A 19,462-nucleotide genomic window follows, 5' to 3' on the forward strand; every position below is an offset into this window, starting at 1 on the left:
TGCACATACACATGCATTACATAAATTAAAATTAGTCTCCTAAGATTTTTTGTCTGTCTATGGTAGAATGCTGGGTGGAGAAGCCTATCAGAACACATATCAACAGACTTACCATTATTGCTATTAAATCTACCGGGGACACAAGGCACCAGTGTCATTAATGAGATGCTAAGAATTAAAATGATAGATTTGTGTAGTAAAATATTTGGAAAGTAGATCAACCTGGCAAATTATTTCTGAACACTGTATTAAGTGAGTGTGGTTTTGAGTGACCTCATTCATCATGGAGGCTGATTAATGATTTGTAACTTGACCAAGGCTTACCGGAAAGATGGTTACAATGTGGCCCTTTCACATTCTCATCCCGTTTGGAAAGCAGGAGGCATTCATGTTTGGCGTGACGGATTAAGATAGGAAATCTGTAAATAGGTATCGTTTCACCAGGGGCCTTAACCAGGTTTTAAGTTTTGTTCTCCATTTTCTAGAATTAAAAATTCAATTTTAGTTTATGGTCAAATTTAGATATTTCTTGACAAAGTGATATCCTTTGAAAGGTAGTCAGAAGCCTGTATTGAGACAGTTTTAGAATGTGACTGCGTAGGGTTTCTTTCTTCTGACTTGAACACTTAGGACATAATTGTTTTTAAAAGCTAGAAAGCAAACTAGAATTAAAGACATTTTTGCCAGAATAATGTGAGTAAATGGGCACCCAGTGGATGTGTGACAGCACCGCAAAGGAACAATGGCTGAGTGTGCCTCAGGACCTAGGATTTCTAACTCTGTGGCCAGACCTGGCATGGTGACCACCTCTCAGGTGGTCAGCAAATGCTGAGTCCAGAGCACGGAAGACAGGAGGTGCCGAAAACAAACACCTGTGAAGAGGTAGCAGGACCATGAAAGAATTCATAGTCAATTGTGGGGTGTCTGGTTTCAGAATTCATGTTCAGCAGTTGGCTCCCCAAGGAAATAACTTCTATTATCACCTATGACATGACCTTTAAAGGAATCAAATGAACTACTCAGGAAGGGTGCAGCCACAGTGAGATGTGAGATAACCTACCTGCTAGCAGTGTGAGACAGGTGCACCCAGTTTACTGAGCATCCTGGCGGTAGAGTGTGATACTCCACTCCCTTTCAGAGAGCCTCTCATGAGAATCGCAGGTCCCAGCAGCCACTTAGGACCGACAGCATTTGCATGCCCTGTGGGGACCTTCCGCCAGGTTTCCATTGCCACAGCTTCTCTGGAGGGACACCGAAGGCTTGTTTGATTTCTAAGACAAACAAATGCATTTCTCCCAAGAATTAATCACCTGAGAGGCCTGATTCCTGGAGACACACTCACGAAGCCTTTCTCTCGGAGAAAGATGGCTCCACTGGGGGAGGCCCACATGGGTGTTTCCACAGCACGTTTAGCCAATGGCAGCTGCAGGTTCTCCCGCTGAATGGAATATCTTCTGGTCTCTTATACCCCATCAGGGTCAGAAATCTCCAAGCAGCTTCTATATCAAAGGAATGGGATAACTCTGTTGACAGAGCAGTCATTTTACGTGATCAAACTCCTAGTTTAATGTATTGAAAGGAGGCTTTGAAAGGCGTACATCAGTCCATCTCCTGTTTGAATATTCTCGCTGTTGAGCACGTTATATTTTACCTTACTGTTAAATGTAGTGCCAAAATCACTATCAACAAATGTAAATGTCTGCCACAACAGCAGCATTTTTAATGTGAGATGTGCAGCGTAAGTACAGGAGATTCCATACGGTGCCTACCAGAGATGTCCTTTTGTCCTCCCTTCCAGAGGCTTGGCAGAAACCATGCATTCCCTAAAAGCTGGGGGGCCCATTCTGTGTCTGAGTGCTGGAGCTCTGAGTCAGCATCCTGAGGCTGGCCTTTCGTGTTCCTTGGGTGACACTCACAGTGACTGCTATGTCCCTGGGCCAGCAACAGATTGCCCTGAAGTTGATTGTGCCCCTTTTCTAACACATAGCAGCACAGACAATGACCTGAGGTTAAAAGGAAGCCACGTGGTCAGAGCACGGAGCCGAGTATGAGTGGCACAGGTGCCCGTCTGACTGCAGAAACCAGGGCATCGTGATGGAGCTGCTGGGACAGGTTCATGCTGGCCTCAGCCTTGCGAGTAGAGAGAAAGTCTCAGGCGACTTATCCCAGCTGGATGCCATTATTTGTTCATCCAGTCGAGCATTTTCGCTTCCGTAATAAACTGAAATGTGGACTTTACTAAGAGGTTTTGTTTTAGATAAAACAAACGTATACAAACTCCCAGATTATTACAGTAAGAACCCACTATTACAGTAAGAACCCACAGGTTATAGAAGGACTATTATTTATAATTTAAGATTAGGTATTTATTTTAATTTCAAGGATCCTCCAGCATTGTTGTTTACATGAATCAAAATAGTACTAATAATGTAAGTTTCCAACAGGCATATTTAGTCACGTTATTGAGTTTGATCTTCACATTGATTGTAGAAGACATATAGGGCAGAAGCTCTTTCTCTCTCATCATACAAATTAGAAACTGAGGCTGATTAAGATTATATTATTTTCTGTAGGTGGTGGATAGATAATCAAACACTTTGCATGGTTTTCCTTGTAATGGAACTCATGTTCTCCTGCTCACCTTCTGCTTATTTGAACAACAGGGGATAATACCTGAGAAACTCATTTCAGATTAAGTTCATATTTAATTAAGCAAAGTTATATTTATTATACAGTAGACCTAACATAGGCTGGTCTTTTGCATGAAGAATTTTGTTTTCAGAATACATCATCACAGTCTAAGTCCACACTAATTAAAACTCCCCTTGTTATGCTAAAGTTAAGAAAGTTATTGTTCAATGGTCATAGATTTTTCTATGATCAGATCTTTTTATGTTATGATATTTTTTGGATTCCTGTGATTTGAGAAATATATTGTAAATGGATATATAATACCTAGCAAGGTATGGTTTATATTCATAATCCAGTCCACTAAAATATCTCTAAATCAATGTATACACACACATACGTATATTCTTTATAGCAGACATTGCATCTTCCCATAGACAGGAATCACATTTCATGAGGAAGAGCCTAGAAATGTGCTTTCTAGACTAAAGAAAGCTTCTGGTGTGTGCAGCTGCCTGTAGCACATAGCTGTGGCTTTAAATGCTCTGTTTCTGAAATACTTTGGAGAATATATGAGGTTCTTTCTTCACTACTCTTTACTGAATCTCAGGGCTGCCTTGCCACTTGATCACGAGGTTAAATCAGGTGAAATGCAGATGTCTTCCTTTTCTAAAGTCTTCCTGGCTTCCTGTATCACGTTCTCTAGATCAGTGACCCAAAGGTGTGCGATGGCATCCTGGGCTGCTGGCGTCTGAGGAGGAGGGGCTGCTTGAGAGGAAATCTGTTTGGTTATGTTAAGGCCTTTTCAATGTGTGATCTGATGGCCACAGATGTTAGGGCCTTCTCGACGTGTGATCTGATGGCCGCGGCTGCTCTGGGCAGGGCATGGAGGCCGCCCTGAGGCAGGGTCCGTGTGGGGGTCGGGGGAGTCGAACAGGAGGCGGGGGCTGCTTTTGTTGGAGGAGTGTGCCGTGACTCTTTGGCCAGCTGTGGAATCAGCATGGCCAGTCATCCGTGCCTGTTCCATTCTAATATCAGGCTCTGTCCTCATCGTAAATCGGTCCTGTGCATGGGACAATTTTCCAACGGGGCGTTTCCACTCCCCACCTTCTTTTTGAAAGGGAATTCAAGACAGAACTCATGCTGTATACATTCCTTCTCACAGAAACATTTCTTTTTTCATGGTAAAGTTCCCAGGGTGTGTTTTCTTTCAAACAGGATGAGGTGCTAGGCCCCAGGTTGCTAGAGCATCCTGATAATAAGCGAAAGACAGTTTCCGTAGGCTTGAGTTTTCATAGGAGGACAGCGTGGTGGGGTGAGGGAGTGAGGGTGTGTGGCCTCTGAACTCCCCAGCCTCCCTGCAGGATGCCGTTCTCCATACTGATTAGCCAATTATCCTCTCCTGTCTTTCTCAGGGAAATATCCCTGATGAGGAAAGCAAGTTGAAACGCAGACAGACTGTGAAAAGCAGAATTAGCCAAGCAGTTTTCCCTGCAGTCAGCAGAAAAGGCAGTGAGTTCTGAGACCGACATAGAAACAAAGATCATGTGTTTACTGTGTGAGGCTTCAGCCAGAGGAAGACTGTGGACACAGCTGGGAGAAAGAAGGTGATGATTTGGTATCATCTTAAAAACTAACCTTTCCCTGCATCCACAGAGGCATTTTTTAGGCCATGGTATATGCAGCTACGCTGAAGTACATGGCACCGCGTCTTAGGAATGAGTAATCATAGAATTAGACATTTTTAGGTGTCAATATATGACTTAAAAAAAAACTAAACTCTCTTCATGCAAACTGTGCAAAGTTATAGAAACATAGTTTTATCCTATATTTCATAAACCTTCAGGTACTTTGATACAAAGCAAAAATCTGGCTGCGAATATCATGCCATGTACATTTCAGATGCAGGTAGAGGCCAGGCATGGTGGCTCACGCCTGTAATCCCAGCACTTTGGGAGACCGAGGGGGACAGATCACCTGAGGTCAGGAGTTTGAGACCAGCTTGGCTAACAGGGCAAAACCCCGTCTCTACTGAAAATACAAAAATTAGCCAGGTATGGTGGCACATGCCTGTAGTCCCAGCTACTCAGGAGGCTGAGGCAGAAGAATTGCTTGAACCCAGGAGGCAGAGGTTGCAGTGAGCTGAGATCGCAGCATTGCACTCCAGCCCGGGCGACAAGAGCGAAACTCCATCTCAAAAAACAAAACAAAACAAAACAGAAAGATGCAGGTGGATGCATAATGTCCTGGGGAAACTCCTTTTAACATAATGAAAACAGAAAATGTAAGATAGTGAGGTCGAATATGTTTCTGTTCAATGTACTTTATAAGGTCCACACTAAGAAAATAACAGTTTATCTGCTATGCCATGTGAATTTACGTTTCATTGCAAGTTCTAGTTTATCCACGGGTAGATGGAGTTGAGGAATCAGCTCTGGCTGTACCACGTGTCCTAAGCAAGTCATCTAGCCTCACTGGACCTCAGTTTCACTTAAGATTAGGATAATAGTATGTGCCCTTCCTTCACTTTGCTGTCTTGTTTTGAAGCTTAAAGAGGTTGCAGAATATGAAAACACTTGAGAGATGTAAAGCAGTTCAGAACCATAACATCACAGTTGTGATTAAGGACAATTTCAGCATGATATTACGCTCACACGCATTTATTCACCCTCTTTTGTAACCCTGAACCTAATGTCCATGACCCCCTCCTCACACGCAGCAAGTATATCATGTATATTAAGGCTGCAAGAGTTTAAAAGATTCTGAATATCATGACAGCTCGTTTCAAAACACGGTGTGTATTTTTTCCTCCATACCCAAAAGGGCACTGGGTTGCTTGCGGACACAAAACTAAACAGAGTCACCATTTTCCAGTAGAAATACATAATACAGTATGGAAGAGGCATGTATGTAAAAAATACAAAGCATGGTTCTTTACAAGGGGCAGAATTAGAAGTCATAAACTGAGGTGGAGGCTTTAAGGATTTGATTTGAAATTAAGAACATACACTTCTGAATACTGAGACTCACTAAACTTTAGATTGTTAAGAAAAGTTGTCGTGCTGTCTCTGCAAGCTCTGCAGAAGCAGATCAGAGTCTTCTCTCTGACACGGATGAAATATGGAATACCAGAGACAAAGAAAAGGAGCCCTGAGGTCCTCTCAAGTTCCTCCCAATCGAGTACATTTATGTGAGCAGCCACCTGTGTCTCAAACCCATTCTGGAAAACAGAAGAACCAGAATTTTCACAGTCTTATCTCTACTCCCTGGGTTCCCAGCACTGACAATAAAAGCAATCACTCTGGGGACAAGGAGTCGTCACTGTCGTCCAGCTGATCCAGAAAGTCTTTGACCTGTGCCTGTGTGTGTGTGCGTGTGTGTGTGTGTGTGTGCGTGTGCATGAGAGAGGGAGGGAGGGAGAGAGACAGTAGGAGAGAGAGAATGAGACAGACAGATAGAGACAGAGACAGTGGTGTAATTGGTTTGAATGTTTCAGTCTATCTCTATCTGAGTAGCTGTTGACTCCAAACAGCTCATTCTCTGGGTAGAAGAATAGACTATCTTATTATTTAATCTCTTAATTTATGTAAGCCAGATACCTAAAATGTCATCAAATAAAAAGACCCTCAAAGTTTTATAAATAAATGAGACTTCATGCATTCACCTTTTAGCTCACAGAAAGGACAACATTGAAATGACTGTAGCATGCAAGAACATGAAAGCACGGTCCCACATGCGTGCTGCTCTGCTGGTGGGCAGTTTATAGAAAGTACATGTCATTCTTCGGAAGAATTCAGAAAATAAGTTTTGTTCACTGTTCAAAGTAAAGCAACATTAACAACTTAAAGCCAAGGCATCCTCACCCCTCAGCATTTTTTTCTGGCCCAAGTTATGTTTTCTTCAGCCTGCGTGGTCTTTCTTCCACTCTGGGGCTAGAATCTGTGCTGACTGAACTTCCTCCGAGTGGAAACAGATGCGCAGGGACCAGGTCTTCTCCATCACCTGGGAACCTGGGGTACTTTCAGCGGCTCTCTGAACTCTCACCTGGGTTCTCTGCAAAAGGGCCCTGTCAGCCCAGGGGGGGCTTGTGGAAGCTGCCTTGTCCATTAGACCAGCATGATTTGGATTCCTAGATGTATGTCCTAGCCACATGACCTTGAACTCCTCCTCAGATCCATCCCTTCATCCACAAGATGATGAGAGCGGTGTGAGGCGTGAAGAGCGTGTCACTCAGAGGTCCTCCGCGGGCCTCCAGGGAGTGTCCCAGGCACACTGACACAGCCCACGTGGCTTCCGCCTGCTGACACTTTTGTTCTCCTTTAGACTGTGCTTGTGGTTGACCCAGGCTTCCCTGGCTTCAGCAGAAGGCATTCAGGGTTGTGTCTTGATGCCACGTTGGTGTATCCCAGCCTTGACCTCACAGCCCTCCCTCCACCTGCTCCTCCAGCACACTCTACCAGCACGTGGCTCCACTGCTCCTGGAGCTTCAGGCACACAACCCTGGGCCTTGGCACCCTCTCTCTCCTCCCCCAGAACACTCTCCCTGGCACAGCTCACTTTCCCATCTCTTCAGATCTCTGCTCAAGTGGCACCTTCTCAATGAGGGCTTGCCCGATCCCCCATCCCACGCACTGTCCATTGTCTTTTGATTTTGTTGCATTTTTCGTGGAACATACGTCACTATCTGACATCATAGTATTTATTTACTCTCTATTTTAATCTCTCTCACCAACTGCAGTGGAACAGCCATGACTACAAGGATGCTGTCTCTTTGGTTCATTGTTCATCTCTAAGTGTGACAATAAACAGCTGCTAAATGAATAACTATTATTCTGTTAGTTCCCTCCTCCTCCCCCCACTGCCACGCCCAGCAGAACTTGTGCAAAATTGTGATAATTACATTTCTCTTGGATCTGATAAAAGGGTTGTGCTATATTGTCCTCTCCAAAGATTTTGCCGTTTTCAGTTTGGTGAAAGTATCTAAGCACCACAATATCTCACCCAGGTAAACACATGGCTCATGGAATTTCATAAATGCCTCCTATCTTAAATAGACATTTTCCTCCTTGCCTCAATTCCCTGCGTAGGATCATTCTTCTAAGAGATGTGTTGCTGCAGCTTAATCAGCTATGTGGGATCTTCCAAAACCTGAGTCAGTGCCTCTCTAGGGCTGCTATCACCTTACCCCGTCAGTGGCCGTGGGAGTGTGGGCAGTGTCTGGCCTGCATGCTTCCTTTCAGTCGTCAAGAAGGTGTTCGGGCAGTGACAGGAACCAAGATGACTTTAGAAACACGTGACTTAGTGGGGCATCCTCACGTATGCGTGAAGGGCAGACAGGCACTTTCCTGGGTTCCCTGAGCCCTGCAATGAGGGCGTGGACAGGAGTGAGGTGATACACGCTCCTTTCCTGGAGTTGAGGAAGGCATTGCCCCTGCTGCATAGAGTAGATTGATGTACAGAGACAGAAAGCAAAAGACAGCAGCCGATGCAAAGGCACAGGGAAACAAACCTCAGTCCAGAGAATCCTTTCTATTGGTGGATAAGTAGGTCGAGCTGCTCGATGCACAGACATTTATGGTAACGAGACGGAGGCCCAGAAATAACCATAGAGAGAACAACACACGCAAAATGGCTGGAAGTGTATTTTGGGTAATTTGCATATAATGCACCAAAACCAGCTCCCCAGTAATTAGCGCCGAGGAGAACAAAGAAGCGACCACACAGACCGTGCAAGGCCCAGCAGACGTGGGCATCGCTGAAGGTGGAGGAAGTGCCCGCGCGGCTCTGTGAGGTGTTCGAAGTGCGTGCGAGGCATCCTGCCTGGGCACTAGTACCAACCTCTCCAGGTGTGTCTGCTTCTTCGTCTGCCACAGCAGATGAGGAGCAGAGGGAAGGCCCAAGCTGGGAGGCGAGATTTCCCCTAGGCCAGCCTCGCCCTTCTCCTCTCTAAGGGGTGAGTGGTGAGACACTGTCTCAGCAGGACCCGAGGCCGTGACACGCCATTTCCCACATGCAGGGTACGTGCAGACAGGACCATGGACCTGCACAGTCTCCAAAAGTGAGAAAAAACCGTGGCGAAGTGCAGCACAGAGACCACAGGTCCTCCGGCCACTCTAGTGAGTGTGTGCAGTGCAGGAAGATGGTGACTAAGACGTAGTATGTCTACTTTTCCTTGTTTAAAAAAAAAACAAATCCTGGGGAATTGTACTTGTGACCTGGGTGAAAACTAATGCGTACAGCAAACCCCTGCAACACGAGTTTACCTATAAAACAAACCTGCACACGGACCCTCAAGCCTAAAAGTTTAAAAACGTGTCCATCAATCCTAACTATTTTTATAAGCAATAGGGAAATCATAGTCCAGACAACATTCGTTTTAAACAACTCTTAAGAGCAACTTTGAGTATTTTATCAGTATCTGAAAGCAAAATTCAGATACGTCGTCACCTGTACTCACAGCTCCCAGCAGCCTGGCGCTGAGCCCTCCCTATGCCCAGCAGCCCCCACGCTTCTGCCCGCAGGACGTGGGTGAGGGGGGTTGCCATCACAGAGGATCTGATGTGAGTACCTCACCAGCACTTGAAGCTTTGTGATTGCAGGGAGATGGTTATGGTAGGAAAACACCCTGTGGTTTAGAAGAGAAAGAAAAAAGGATATCAAGGTAGAATCAGATTGTGTCTGCATCTATTGAGCAAAAGAGGCAAATGAGTTATCAGAGAAGAGGGGGCCCCACAGGGACCACGGGGTGCCTTGAGAGGCAGGTGTTCTGCTCTGCTCCGAGAGGACATGCCACTCCAGCAGTTCAGTGAAAGAGTCGGGGCGCCCAGGAGTAGGCTGTCCAATCAGGTGACAGGTATTTAGGAAGAGATCTGGAACGTGTCATGTAGCACTTAGTGCAAACCTCAGTCCCTCCGTTCCATCCCCAGCTATCGTTCTGTGTCCCTCCTGAGTGCTTACTCAAATTAGGGGTCTGAGGAAGGGTTCTTCTTGAGTGGAGCCGCCTTCGGGCCAGCCTCCTTGTCTCTCCAGCTGAGGGAGCGTGCAGGACCTGAGGCTGAGATCTGTCTTTCCAACCTGAAGCAGATGAATGCCTGCTAAACACGGATCTTCCTATGTCTCAGAAAATTATCTTTGAGATGACACTGCTTTGTGACCCTCTGAATATGTACCGGATTTGAAAGGTAGAGGAAAGGCTTGACATGCAGGAAAACCAAGGTGGCAATTCTGTGGAGGGCGTATGAATGGCAAGCAGGTGATTTCGACTCCCTGGACCTAAGTTTCTTCACTTATTAAATTTTGAATGCACGATCTCTATAATTCTATCTAGTGCTAAAATTCGAGGAAAACAACAATGGCTGGCACTGGAAAAAAATGTCTGTGTTAATCTGTACTCAAGATGAATAAGAGTAGTGAGAGCAAGCCTCTGCTGGGAGAATTTTAACCTCTGTTAACTCAGAAATCACTGTTTAAACTGTGCATACAGACAGACTATTCTGAAAATGTCCCACGCTACTGGAAATAAGACACACAGCAGCACTGCTGAGTTAGATGTAGTAGGAAAGCATGATGGTGACGTCTGGAGCAGAGCCAGGGACAGTGTGACCTGGCGGGTAAGACATGTGCATCCCACTGTCAGTGCCACGTCACCCCCCAGGTCCCCCTTTCACCTGAGTGGAACTGCAGGGCTCTGTCACTGGCAGTAGAGGGTGAGGGAGACAGAGGAGGGTGCGGGGATCTCGTGCTGGCAGTGAGAATAGCTGTTCCCGGAGCCAGGCCACATCCTGCGCTGCGGGCAGCTGAGGGACTCTGAGGTTGGTACCGCACCTAGGAGAGGTACCCGACTGAAGGCCACCCGGGCTTGGAAGGTGACTTCTCCCGTCTCATGAAAGGAAAGAGGCCACAGTGTCTCAGCTGCAGTGTCTCAGCGTGTGCCCGGGGCATCTGAAGCGAGAGGGGAATGAGCTCATGCTGCTCCGCCTAGTCCTGGCCAGGGCAGTAAGTGGGCTCCAGTAAACACGGGGCCCCTGCCCACACAAGAGTCAGGGGGTCCGGGCCTGTCCTAAGCCCCCAGTTCCCTCCCTCCACATCCTTATCCTGGCTCTCAACTGTCTCCCGCCCTCCTACCCAAGCAGATCCCTCGGGCTTCCCAGGCATCAGGAATGGCAAACCCAGTGCCTTCTTGAATATCAGTCTGGATTCCCGGATTGTCCTAATTTTCTAATCTCTTTCCACATCAGAATGGACCCAAACTCCACTAATCAGGACCCTGGTGACTGGCAGGTTCACTAAGCTGGCAGTTCCAGCACAGCTCTGAGTGGCTGGTGACACAGCCAAGCCTTCAGTCCATAAATCAATGCGGAATATTGAAAGGAGAAAAAAATATCAGGAGATAAATGCAAAAATAGGAAGAAAAACATTCTGAATGGCGAGACAGAAGGGAGCCGCGTTACTCTCTACTGTTGAAGCGCTGCATGTCTGGCTGGTGTAGAACGTGCCTCCTGGGAGGCCGTGGGGTGAGAACTGTGCAGGGTGCTTGCTCTGGAAGTGGAGGCAGCGTTGTAGAATGTTCAGGGCTGTGCTGCACCCAGAACTCAGTGGCTCCAGCTCTGCCGTTTCACAGTGAGTGATGGCGTAAACTGTCAGCCTCTGTGGTTCTGTATTGTCACCTTCAGAGGGAGAAGTAGGTGCCCCAGTGCCTCTCTCATGGGGTCATCAGGGGAACCAGACTCAGATGAGTCAGACTGTTCTGTACTCACTAATTTCATTGCCTCTGCACAGTAGGATGTGGTATATGAAATATTTATGGCCAGGTGCAGTGGCTCACACCTGTAATTCTAGCACTTTGGGAGGCTGAGGCAGGCAGATCGCTTTGAGACCAGCCTGGGCCACACAGTGAAACTCTGTCTCTACAAAAAATACAAAATTTAGCCAGGCATGGTGAGGCATGACTGTAGTCCCAGCTACTCAAAAGCTGAGGCAGGAAGGCCACTTGAGCCAGGGGGAATGAGGCTGCAGTGAGCTGTGATTGTGCCACTGCACTCCAGCCTGGGCAACAGACCCAGACCCTGTCTCAAACAAACAGAAATATACAGATGGTTTATGTGGCTTTTTTCCCTTATCATTGCAATTTCTATTAAAACACCATCATCTTTTCATTAGAATGAATACATTGTCATATTTCAGTATTTACAAGTCAAGATATATTTTGATATTGATTTATTTATGTAACAAAACACCACCTCTGTAATGCCATAGAAAGCAGTGGTCCTTCATTATTTGAAACTCGCTGCAGTGCACCTGCAGACCAGGTCTTCTGCGACCCGGGGAAGTCTAGGGTGATGTTCGCTTTGGAGTACAGTCCCCACCTGCAGCTTCTTCTGTGTTTTCTATTACATTGTACGTTTGCTTGCCTGGGGCCTGTGTCAGTGACCAGAAAGAACAGTAGCTCAATCAGGACTAGATGCTGAAGGAATCAAAAGTTATGTATCTTAGGGACAGACCACTAAGAAGCCAAGGCTTGTATATAAAGTTACAGTCCAGAGTTCTAACTCTACCAGACCTTAGCAAGGACAGTGGAGGATAAATGGCCCACAGCAACCACATTTATTTTGTTTACGAAGATGTTTTCATTTCCTAATTGTAACTATGGAGCATAAATCGTTTATAACAACCTGACTCAAAAGAGAGAAAATTCAGCCCTAAAACATTTCATAAAAGCCCACTCACAGGGGAGTTGAGATCTCATGTGTAACACAACACAAGTTAGGGTTGTAGAATAACTGGCTGATAGGAAGGTAGAAAGGGCACATGAGATCAGCCACGGAATGGGCTCTGTTTTCTGGGCTCAGTTTTTTCACCTGGAATAGCTGGGCCAGCTCTTCTCTGATTTCCAAACCAGTGCGGTAACTCCGTGAGTCCACCCGCTGGGCAGCCCCAGGCTGGCCCTCGCTGACGGGAGGCTCCTGCTCAGAGTCCGTTGCTGTGCGGCTTTGCTGAATGACAGATTTAAAATAGAAAACCACAAAAAAGGGAGCTGAGAATGCTTTGCTCTTCTCTTTAAATCTCCATCTAAATATGTGCCTTTACTTAGAACATAAACTTGTCCTTTAAAATAATTTCCAGATAAAGGGCTCTTTTATCACACATGCATTCTCCCTATTGGATAGAACAATAGTCACTACATAGAAACTAGTAAAATGGAGGCTGGGAGCAGTGGCTCATGCCTATAATCACAGCACTTTGGGAGGCCGAGGTGGGAGGATCACTTGAGGTCAGAAGTTCAAGACCAGCCTGGCCAACATGGCGAAACCTTCTCTCTACATGGTGGTGTGCACCTGTAATCCCAGCTACTCAGCAGGCTGAAGCATGAGAATTGCTTGAACCCAGGAGGCAAAGGTGGCAGTGAGTTCAGATCGCACCACTGCACTCTAGCTTGCATGACAGAGTGAGACTCCATCTAAAAAAAAAAAAAAAAAACCTAGTAAAATGGCCTCCTGATTTTTGAGGTTGGAATGTTCATTTTGTGGATTGTTTGCATCATGTTTTCAACCCCAGACTGGCACAGAAAATTCTCATCTAGTTCCCATAGCCCGTCCCATCGTGTGACTAATTTCATTATTAGCCTCAGAAAAGCATACCTGAAAGGGAGTGTGTACAACCAGGGAGGGAATCCCAGAAGCTCACTGTGAACGACTGAATTCCAGATGAGGCTGATGCCCAGCAGGGATTCAGAGCCTGCCTGTTGATGATTGACTGGCTGTTCCCCTCCATGAGCCCACATAATTAGGAGTTGACTTCATTTCACATATGTTTTAAAAGAGTTAAAGACCGGTAGCTTGAGAAGTTCCATTCACCTGCCAGGCTTTGAGGCCGCCCATGCCATCTTCACCCGCCGTCCCCACATTTGCTGCTGTTGGGAGAGACTCGGATGACACTGAGCAGGAGGAACTTTGAAGAAGGGGGGAAGCACACAGCAGGCTCTGTGCTCAGATGCCAATACACTTTCCACTGCGTTTTCCAGATTTCTTCTACCAACAGGCTGCTCTCCTCAGGAGTCGGTTCTGGGGCCAATGATAAGACAGCAAACTGCAGTCTTTAGGAGGCATATCCTGTGGCATGGTTCTTGTAGGAGATCTGACGAAGGGCCAGGAAGTGTTGTGATCCCCACTGAGCTGATTAAGACCTGGAGACTTGGGTCATCAGCATCACACAAGTCATGATGAGCGCCAGGCTGTAGAACTTCTAACTCCATATCAGTCTGGTGTGAGGATGAACTGTGCCCTCAGTGTGCCTTGTGATTAGAGTATAAAGCTGGAGATGCATCAGAGGTAGTCTGCGTTCTGCCGGCCTCCAGACAGTTCAGGGACTTTCTCCTCAGGTGCTCTCAGCTTCAAGCATCAGCACGGCTAAGACCCTGCATGAAGAGGCTTGTCCATTTTTGTTTTAATTTTGTTGGGGGAAGGTAACTTATGAATTGAGTGGAGAAACAGATAAATGTCTGATTATCAAAAAGGTGAGATGTGCTTCTTAACTATGTGCTGCTGAAGGGAGAATGTAGAGGGAAACAAATTGACGCTTATCCTGAGATTTGGAATGTGAAGAATGACCAGTCTTGTACATAACACATTTGTAGGAAGGTGAGGAAGTTCATAAGATGGGAACCAGGACCTGTTCCACCTGTAGGCTTTTTGTGCCTTTAGAAGCAGCAAAGAGGATTAGACAGGCTTTTTCCTTTCTTGTTCACCACTTTCAAGGTCTTGCTTCTTTTCCAAATTCTTCAGGACCACACAATGAGTTCCATAAAGGAAATGTAGGAGATCATCATGAAAATAGTGTCTTGCTTGACGGTGGTGTCTTCTTTGACTCAACTTTCAAAATGCTCCAACATGTGGCCTGTGCTTTTTTGTTTTCAAATCATAGCTTATCGTTCATCTCATGGTTGGGTCTTCATAGACATAGTGATTCTGGCTGTTAAAACGTACCTATTGTGCGGAAGTAACACAGCTTGGTTATTCTGGGGAAACTTCTCTAATCACAGCCCATGAATATAACAAAGTGCATAAATTGAGAGGAGAATATGACTTTTATATTTCCAAATATTCATTAAAACAGGATTGACTTCAAGTCCTGAAAGCTTAAACACTAGGCTATAGCAAGGGGTACGTTGGAGATTAATACTCCCACAATGTTTCCGATTACTTTCACTAGTTTGATTTTCTCTCTTTTTGCTGCTCTTGGGGAATACTTTTATCCTTGTAATAAAGAAGATGATTTATAGGAATTATCCAGAAGAAGGGCAGTATTTGTTTCAAACAATTAGTGATTCTCTGTGTCTAATAAAAGGTAAATTTGATTTGCTGAAGTTTAGAAAGGTGTGTCAGATCTTAAATATTTGTTCCTTCAGCATGGGATAACAAAGATATTATTTTCTGTTATTGACATATTGAACTCCAAGTCTTTTTTCACTAACAAAAGCCTTTTCTGCATAAAACCCATAGAGAAAACACCAGAGCCCCCATCTCAGCTTTTAGTGAACTGGTATTTTGTAGAGGTCAATATACTTCATTTCTTTAAATCATTAATAAACTTTAGGCATTCTTCTTACTCTGGATTTTTTATCACAAAACCAAAGAACAGATGTGAAAACGGCATGCGGTTAACCAAATCTAATATAAGGGTACAGATGCATTTAGGAACCCTTTGATTATTACTCATATTTTGCAATGTACATAGGACCAGTGACCTAGCATGGTGATTAGAGGTGCAAATCCCAGATACTCTTTGAGTGTGAAACAGAATACGTTTGAGATAAAACATAGGGGTTTTATGTAATTTTTAACATGGTCTTTTTTAAAGAGTTTTTTTAAACACTTTTTTGAGATGAAGCATGACACTTACTCACACGTTACACCCACTCACCAAGATTTTCCTGAGGCTGTGAGATGGAGGAATGTGCCAGCTCTGCCTGTGCGGTCAAACACTGTGCAGTAGTTGTACCAACTCACCTCAACCCCGCCTTTTATAGGCCTTTGGCTGCTGCACGCTTTCTCCCTCTCTCACTTTCAAACCTGTGGAACCACAATCAGAGGAATCAGATTTACTTTCTAAACTTTTACTGTGGAATTTCTGTTGCTTCACTGTGTATCGTGATAAATTGTCTGGAAGGTATTGGATTCAAAGGAACTCTTAATTCAGCCCCAACGTGTGCTTATGATTCTGAGCTCCCAATGCAGCCGGCACCCTTGCCTGACTTCTCAGGAACCTGAGGCTGTCCTCTGTGTTGCCTACACGCCACTGTGAAAATAGACCATTTAAAAGCAATTGCTGCAAACATCTGCTTCAGAATTGGCAACAAGTAAAGTTCATGAACTCTTAGAAAGCCTAGTAATGTGAGGAGCACAGTTAATACACATCTGGCGAGGCTGTAGATAAAGCAAGCCGATGGAGAAAATAAGTCATTCTTAAAATGTATGAAAAATACAAAATTAATATTTTAAAATCATATTTGCCACACTGACTGGTTTATCTTAAGATCCATTAAAGAAATTAATAATTCACAACAAGTATTTTAAATGGCCTTCTGCTTTTTAGCAACATCCATTTTCTTTATGTCAACTTTTTCAACCCAGCCGCAAATGGGACTTACGGTTCTATGAGATGATAGACGGTTTGACTTGCAGGTAACGTGCTATCCATGCTGTTGCAACTAAGCTTCCAGTTCTAGCCACTTTTTCCTTTTCTTTTCTTTTTTGTCTTTTTTATTTTCTTTGCAGAAGACCATCAAATGAATTGTCACAATACTCGAATAATGCAAGACACAGAAAAGGATGATAACAATAATGACGAATATGACAATTACGATGAACTGGTGGCCAAGTCGTTGTTAAACCTCGGCAAAATCGCCGAGGACGCAGCCTACCGGGCCAGGACTGAATCCGAAATGAACAGCAATACCTCCAATAGTCTGGAAGACGATAGTGACAAAAACGAAAACCTGGGTCGGAAAAGTGAGTTGAGTTTAGACTTAGACAGTGACGTTGTTAGAGAAACAGTGGACTCCCTTAAATTATTAGCCCAAGGACACGGTGTTGTGCTCTCAGATAACATGAATGACAGAAGTTATGCAGACAGCATGTCGCAGCAAGATAGCAGAAATATGAATTACGTCATGTTGGGGAAGCCCATGAACAATGGACTCATGGAAAAGATGGTGGAGGAGAGCGATGAGGAGGTGTGTCTGAGCAGCCTGGAGTGTCTGAGGAATCAGTGCTTCGACCTGGCCAGGAAGCTCAGCGAGACCAACCCGCAGGAGAGGAACCCGCAGCAGAACATGGGCATCCGTCAGCACGTCCGGCCAGAAGAGGACTTCCCAGGAAGGACGCCGGACAGAAACTACTCGGACATGCTGAACCTCATGCGGCTGGAGGAGCAGTTGAGCCCCCGGTCGAGAGTGTTTGCCAGCTGTGCAAAGGAGGACGGGTGTCACGAGCGGGACGACGATACCACCTCCGTGAATTCGGACAGGTCTGAAGAGGTGTTCGACATGACCAAGGGGAACCTGACGCTGCTGGAGAAAGCCATTGCTTTAGAAACGGAAAGAGCAAAGGCCATGAGGGAGAAGATGGCCATGGAAGCCGGGAGGAGGGACAATATGAGATCATACGAGGACCAGTCTCCGAGACAACTTCCGGGGGAGGACAGAAAGCCTAAATCCAGTGACAGCCATGTCAAAAAGCCATACTATGGTAAAGGTAATATTTCTACCTAACGTAAGTTGCCTCATGAAAACATGAGCTAGGGTAAAGGATGTTGGTGGTAGTCTCCAGTTAAAGTATGACTCACACTGAATTATGTCTCTACTGCACATTCTTAGAGTTGATTCCAGAAGGATATTTTGTGATTATGTTTCTGACAAGCAAATAAAATATTTGTCTGAGAAATACATAAAGCAGCTCAACGTCATATTATTAGAGCAGATGAACAGTAGGATATTTCAGTGGGAAATGCATTCCTTGGGAAGACAGGGTTAAAGCACAGACACATCACGTGATAGAAAATATTAGGGTAAGCCTGTGCTGTTATAAATGAACCACAATCTATGTTGAGTGGCAAGGGTTTATGTAACAATTAGTCAATCCGAGATAAAGCACATATTTTATAAATTGGATCGGGTAGGTGGCATCATGATTTATAAAACTATCATCAGGTGACAGTTATTGATGAAACTGCCCTCATAGAAAACACCCCTGATAGAAATTGAACAGTAACCGAATGACCAATAACATAAGATAAGGGCAGTGACTGCACATTAATTATCTTAAGATAGTAAGGTAATGGAAACCATTTGCTATGCAAGGCATGGTGCGGCCTCAGCTAAGATCAATAGCAGTTTTTTTAAGATATTCATTCCCCCCTCACTGATTCCATTCCATTGTGGAAACAGTTAAACAGTGCTTTTCTCAAATATTAGTTTATTATAAAACACTCAAAAACTATCCAATATGATAGTTTGAGCTGAGTTTTCTTTTACGAAATACGTAGGCACATGTTTGCATGTGTCAATGTATTTGGCTATCTTTACATATATATATGTATACTATATGTATGTAAGTAGATCGTATATATATGTATCTCCAACCTGAATGATCGTCTTCATGTCTATAAAGAAGACGGTGTCCACTTTCAATATGAGGCAGGTTCTAATTCAGCCTCATGCATAACCTCGACTTTGTGGATATCTCCATCAAATATTCTTTTAGAACTCAGTAAGAAGCAATTTAAAACATAAATTTGGCAGTTCATTAAATCCTTCTATGTTAGTCCCCGAAAGATCCTTTTCTGTTTTTTGCTACATTCTATTCATGACGAACCCTGAGTTTCCTCACTGCGAACCCAATAGTGAGCCTCAGGAATTTACTTGAAAATCAGTTGCTGTATAAACTTCAAACAATCAGAAAAACTGCACTTTTTCCCACTGTGGCACGGACGTGTATTCTCCTCTCAATGTGTGCACCTACCTTATGTGGCAAGCTGGGCATTGCTACAGCCAAATGCAAACTGTAGAGGTACCTTAGCCAGAGGCTCAGGAGCTCTCAGCAGGTGCCTGGGCACAGACAGCATTTCAGTCGCAAGGTGAAGCTTTGCCCGTTGCAGTGTTGTTATGTAGCGAAGGGGTTGTTTTTTAGAGGAAAGAGAATCAGTAGATTCTCTAGTTCAGTAGGGCTTCAGGCCTGATTTGGGCATTTTAAAGACTATGGAACACAGCATCTATGTTTAAAATTATAGTGCTATCATTGTTAACAAGATGGGCTAAAATTATTAGAAATTTTTAGTTGAATTTTTGAGAATCATACAGGAAGGAAACGTTTTTATTTTGGGGGAAGAAACAGTGTCTTCTTTTCATGTGATTGCTCAGTTGGACAAATATATTTTAGGCTTACATTTTAGAATCCCGGATCCTCGAGCTGAGGATGGAGTTTGGCATGAAGTCATGTAGGGTACGCTGTGTGAAGGAGAAGGCTGATTGAGATTTGCAAATTCTATGTTGCGGTGGCTTCTTTGGTTTCTTGGTCTCTTTAAATTCAGCGGCTTTATGCAAATTTTGACTCGTTTTGTTTTGTTGTTGATTTGTTGTGTTTTGTTTTGTTTGCAAGAAAATGGAATTCAGACTGCTTGCTTCCTCTGTATAAATGGGGGTCAGGTGGGAATGAACAGTAAGAACTGAGACATGCTTTTTCCCTGAAGTGAGGAAAGGTTGCAGATTTGGACTTTCCTGCAAGCAGAAGACCTTGACTCCCGTCTCTCCCAGCTGTTCCAGGTCTTCCTCTTTGACCAA

At 44.7% G+C, this 19,462-nt stretch overlaps 1 protein-coding gene across 12 annotated transcripts in view; it reads left to right on the forward strand.

The window, feature by feature from the left end:
• Positions 1-19,462, forward strand: part of MYT1L (myelin transcription factor 1 like) — a 534,097-nt gene that overhangs the window by 384,256 nt on the left and 130,379 nt on the right. For 7 of the 12 annotated variants that reach the window (XM_033176677.1, XM_033176686.1, XM_033176679.1 and 4 more), the window contains one exon: positions 16,401-17,378. In XM_033176677.1, coding sequence (XP_033032568.1) covers positions 16,401-17,378 — 978 coding nt within the window. The remainder of the gene's footprint in view (positions 1-16,400; positions 17,379-19,462) is intronic. The other 5 variants (XM_033176680.1, XM_033176688.1, XM_033176689.1 and 2 more) reach the window with 1 other exon arrangement.

The sequence above is a fragment of the Trachypithecus francoisi genome, unplaced genomic scaffold (assembly GCF_009764315.1).
Source record: "Trachypithecus francoisi isolate TF-2019V2 unplaced genomic scaffold, Tfra_2.0 Lachesis_group17, whole genome shotgun sequence".
In the NCBI taxonomy this organism is placed as follows: domain Eukaryota; kingdom Metazoa; phylum Chordata; class Mammalia; order Primates; family Cercopithecidae; genus Trachypithecus; species Trachypithecus francoisi.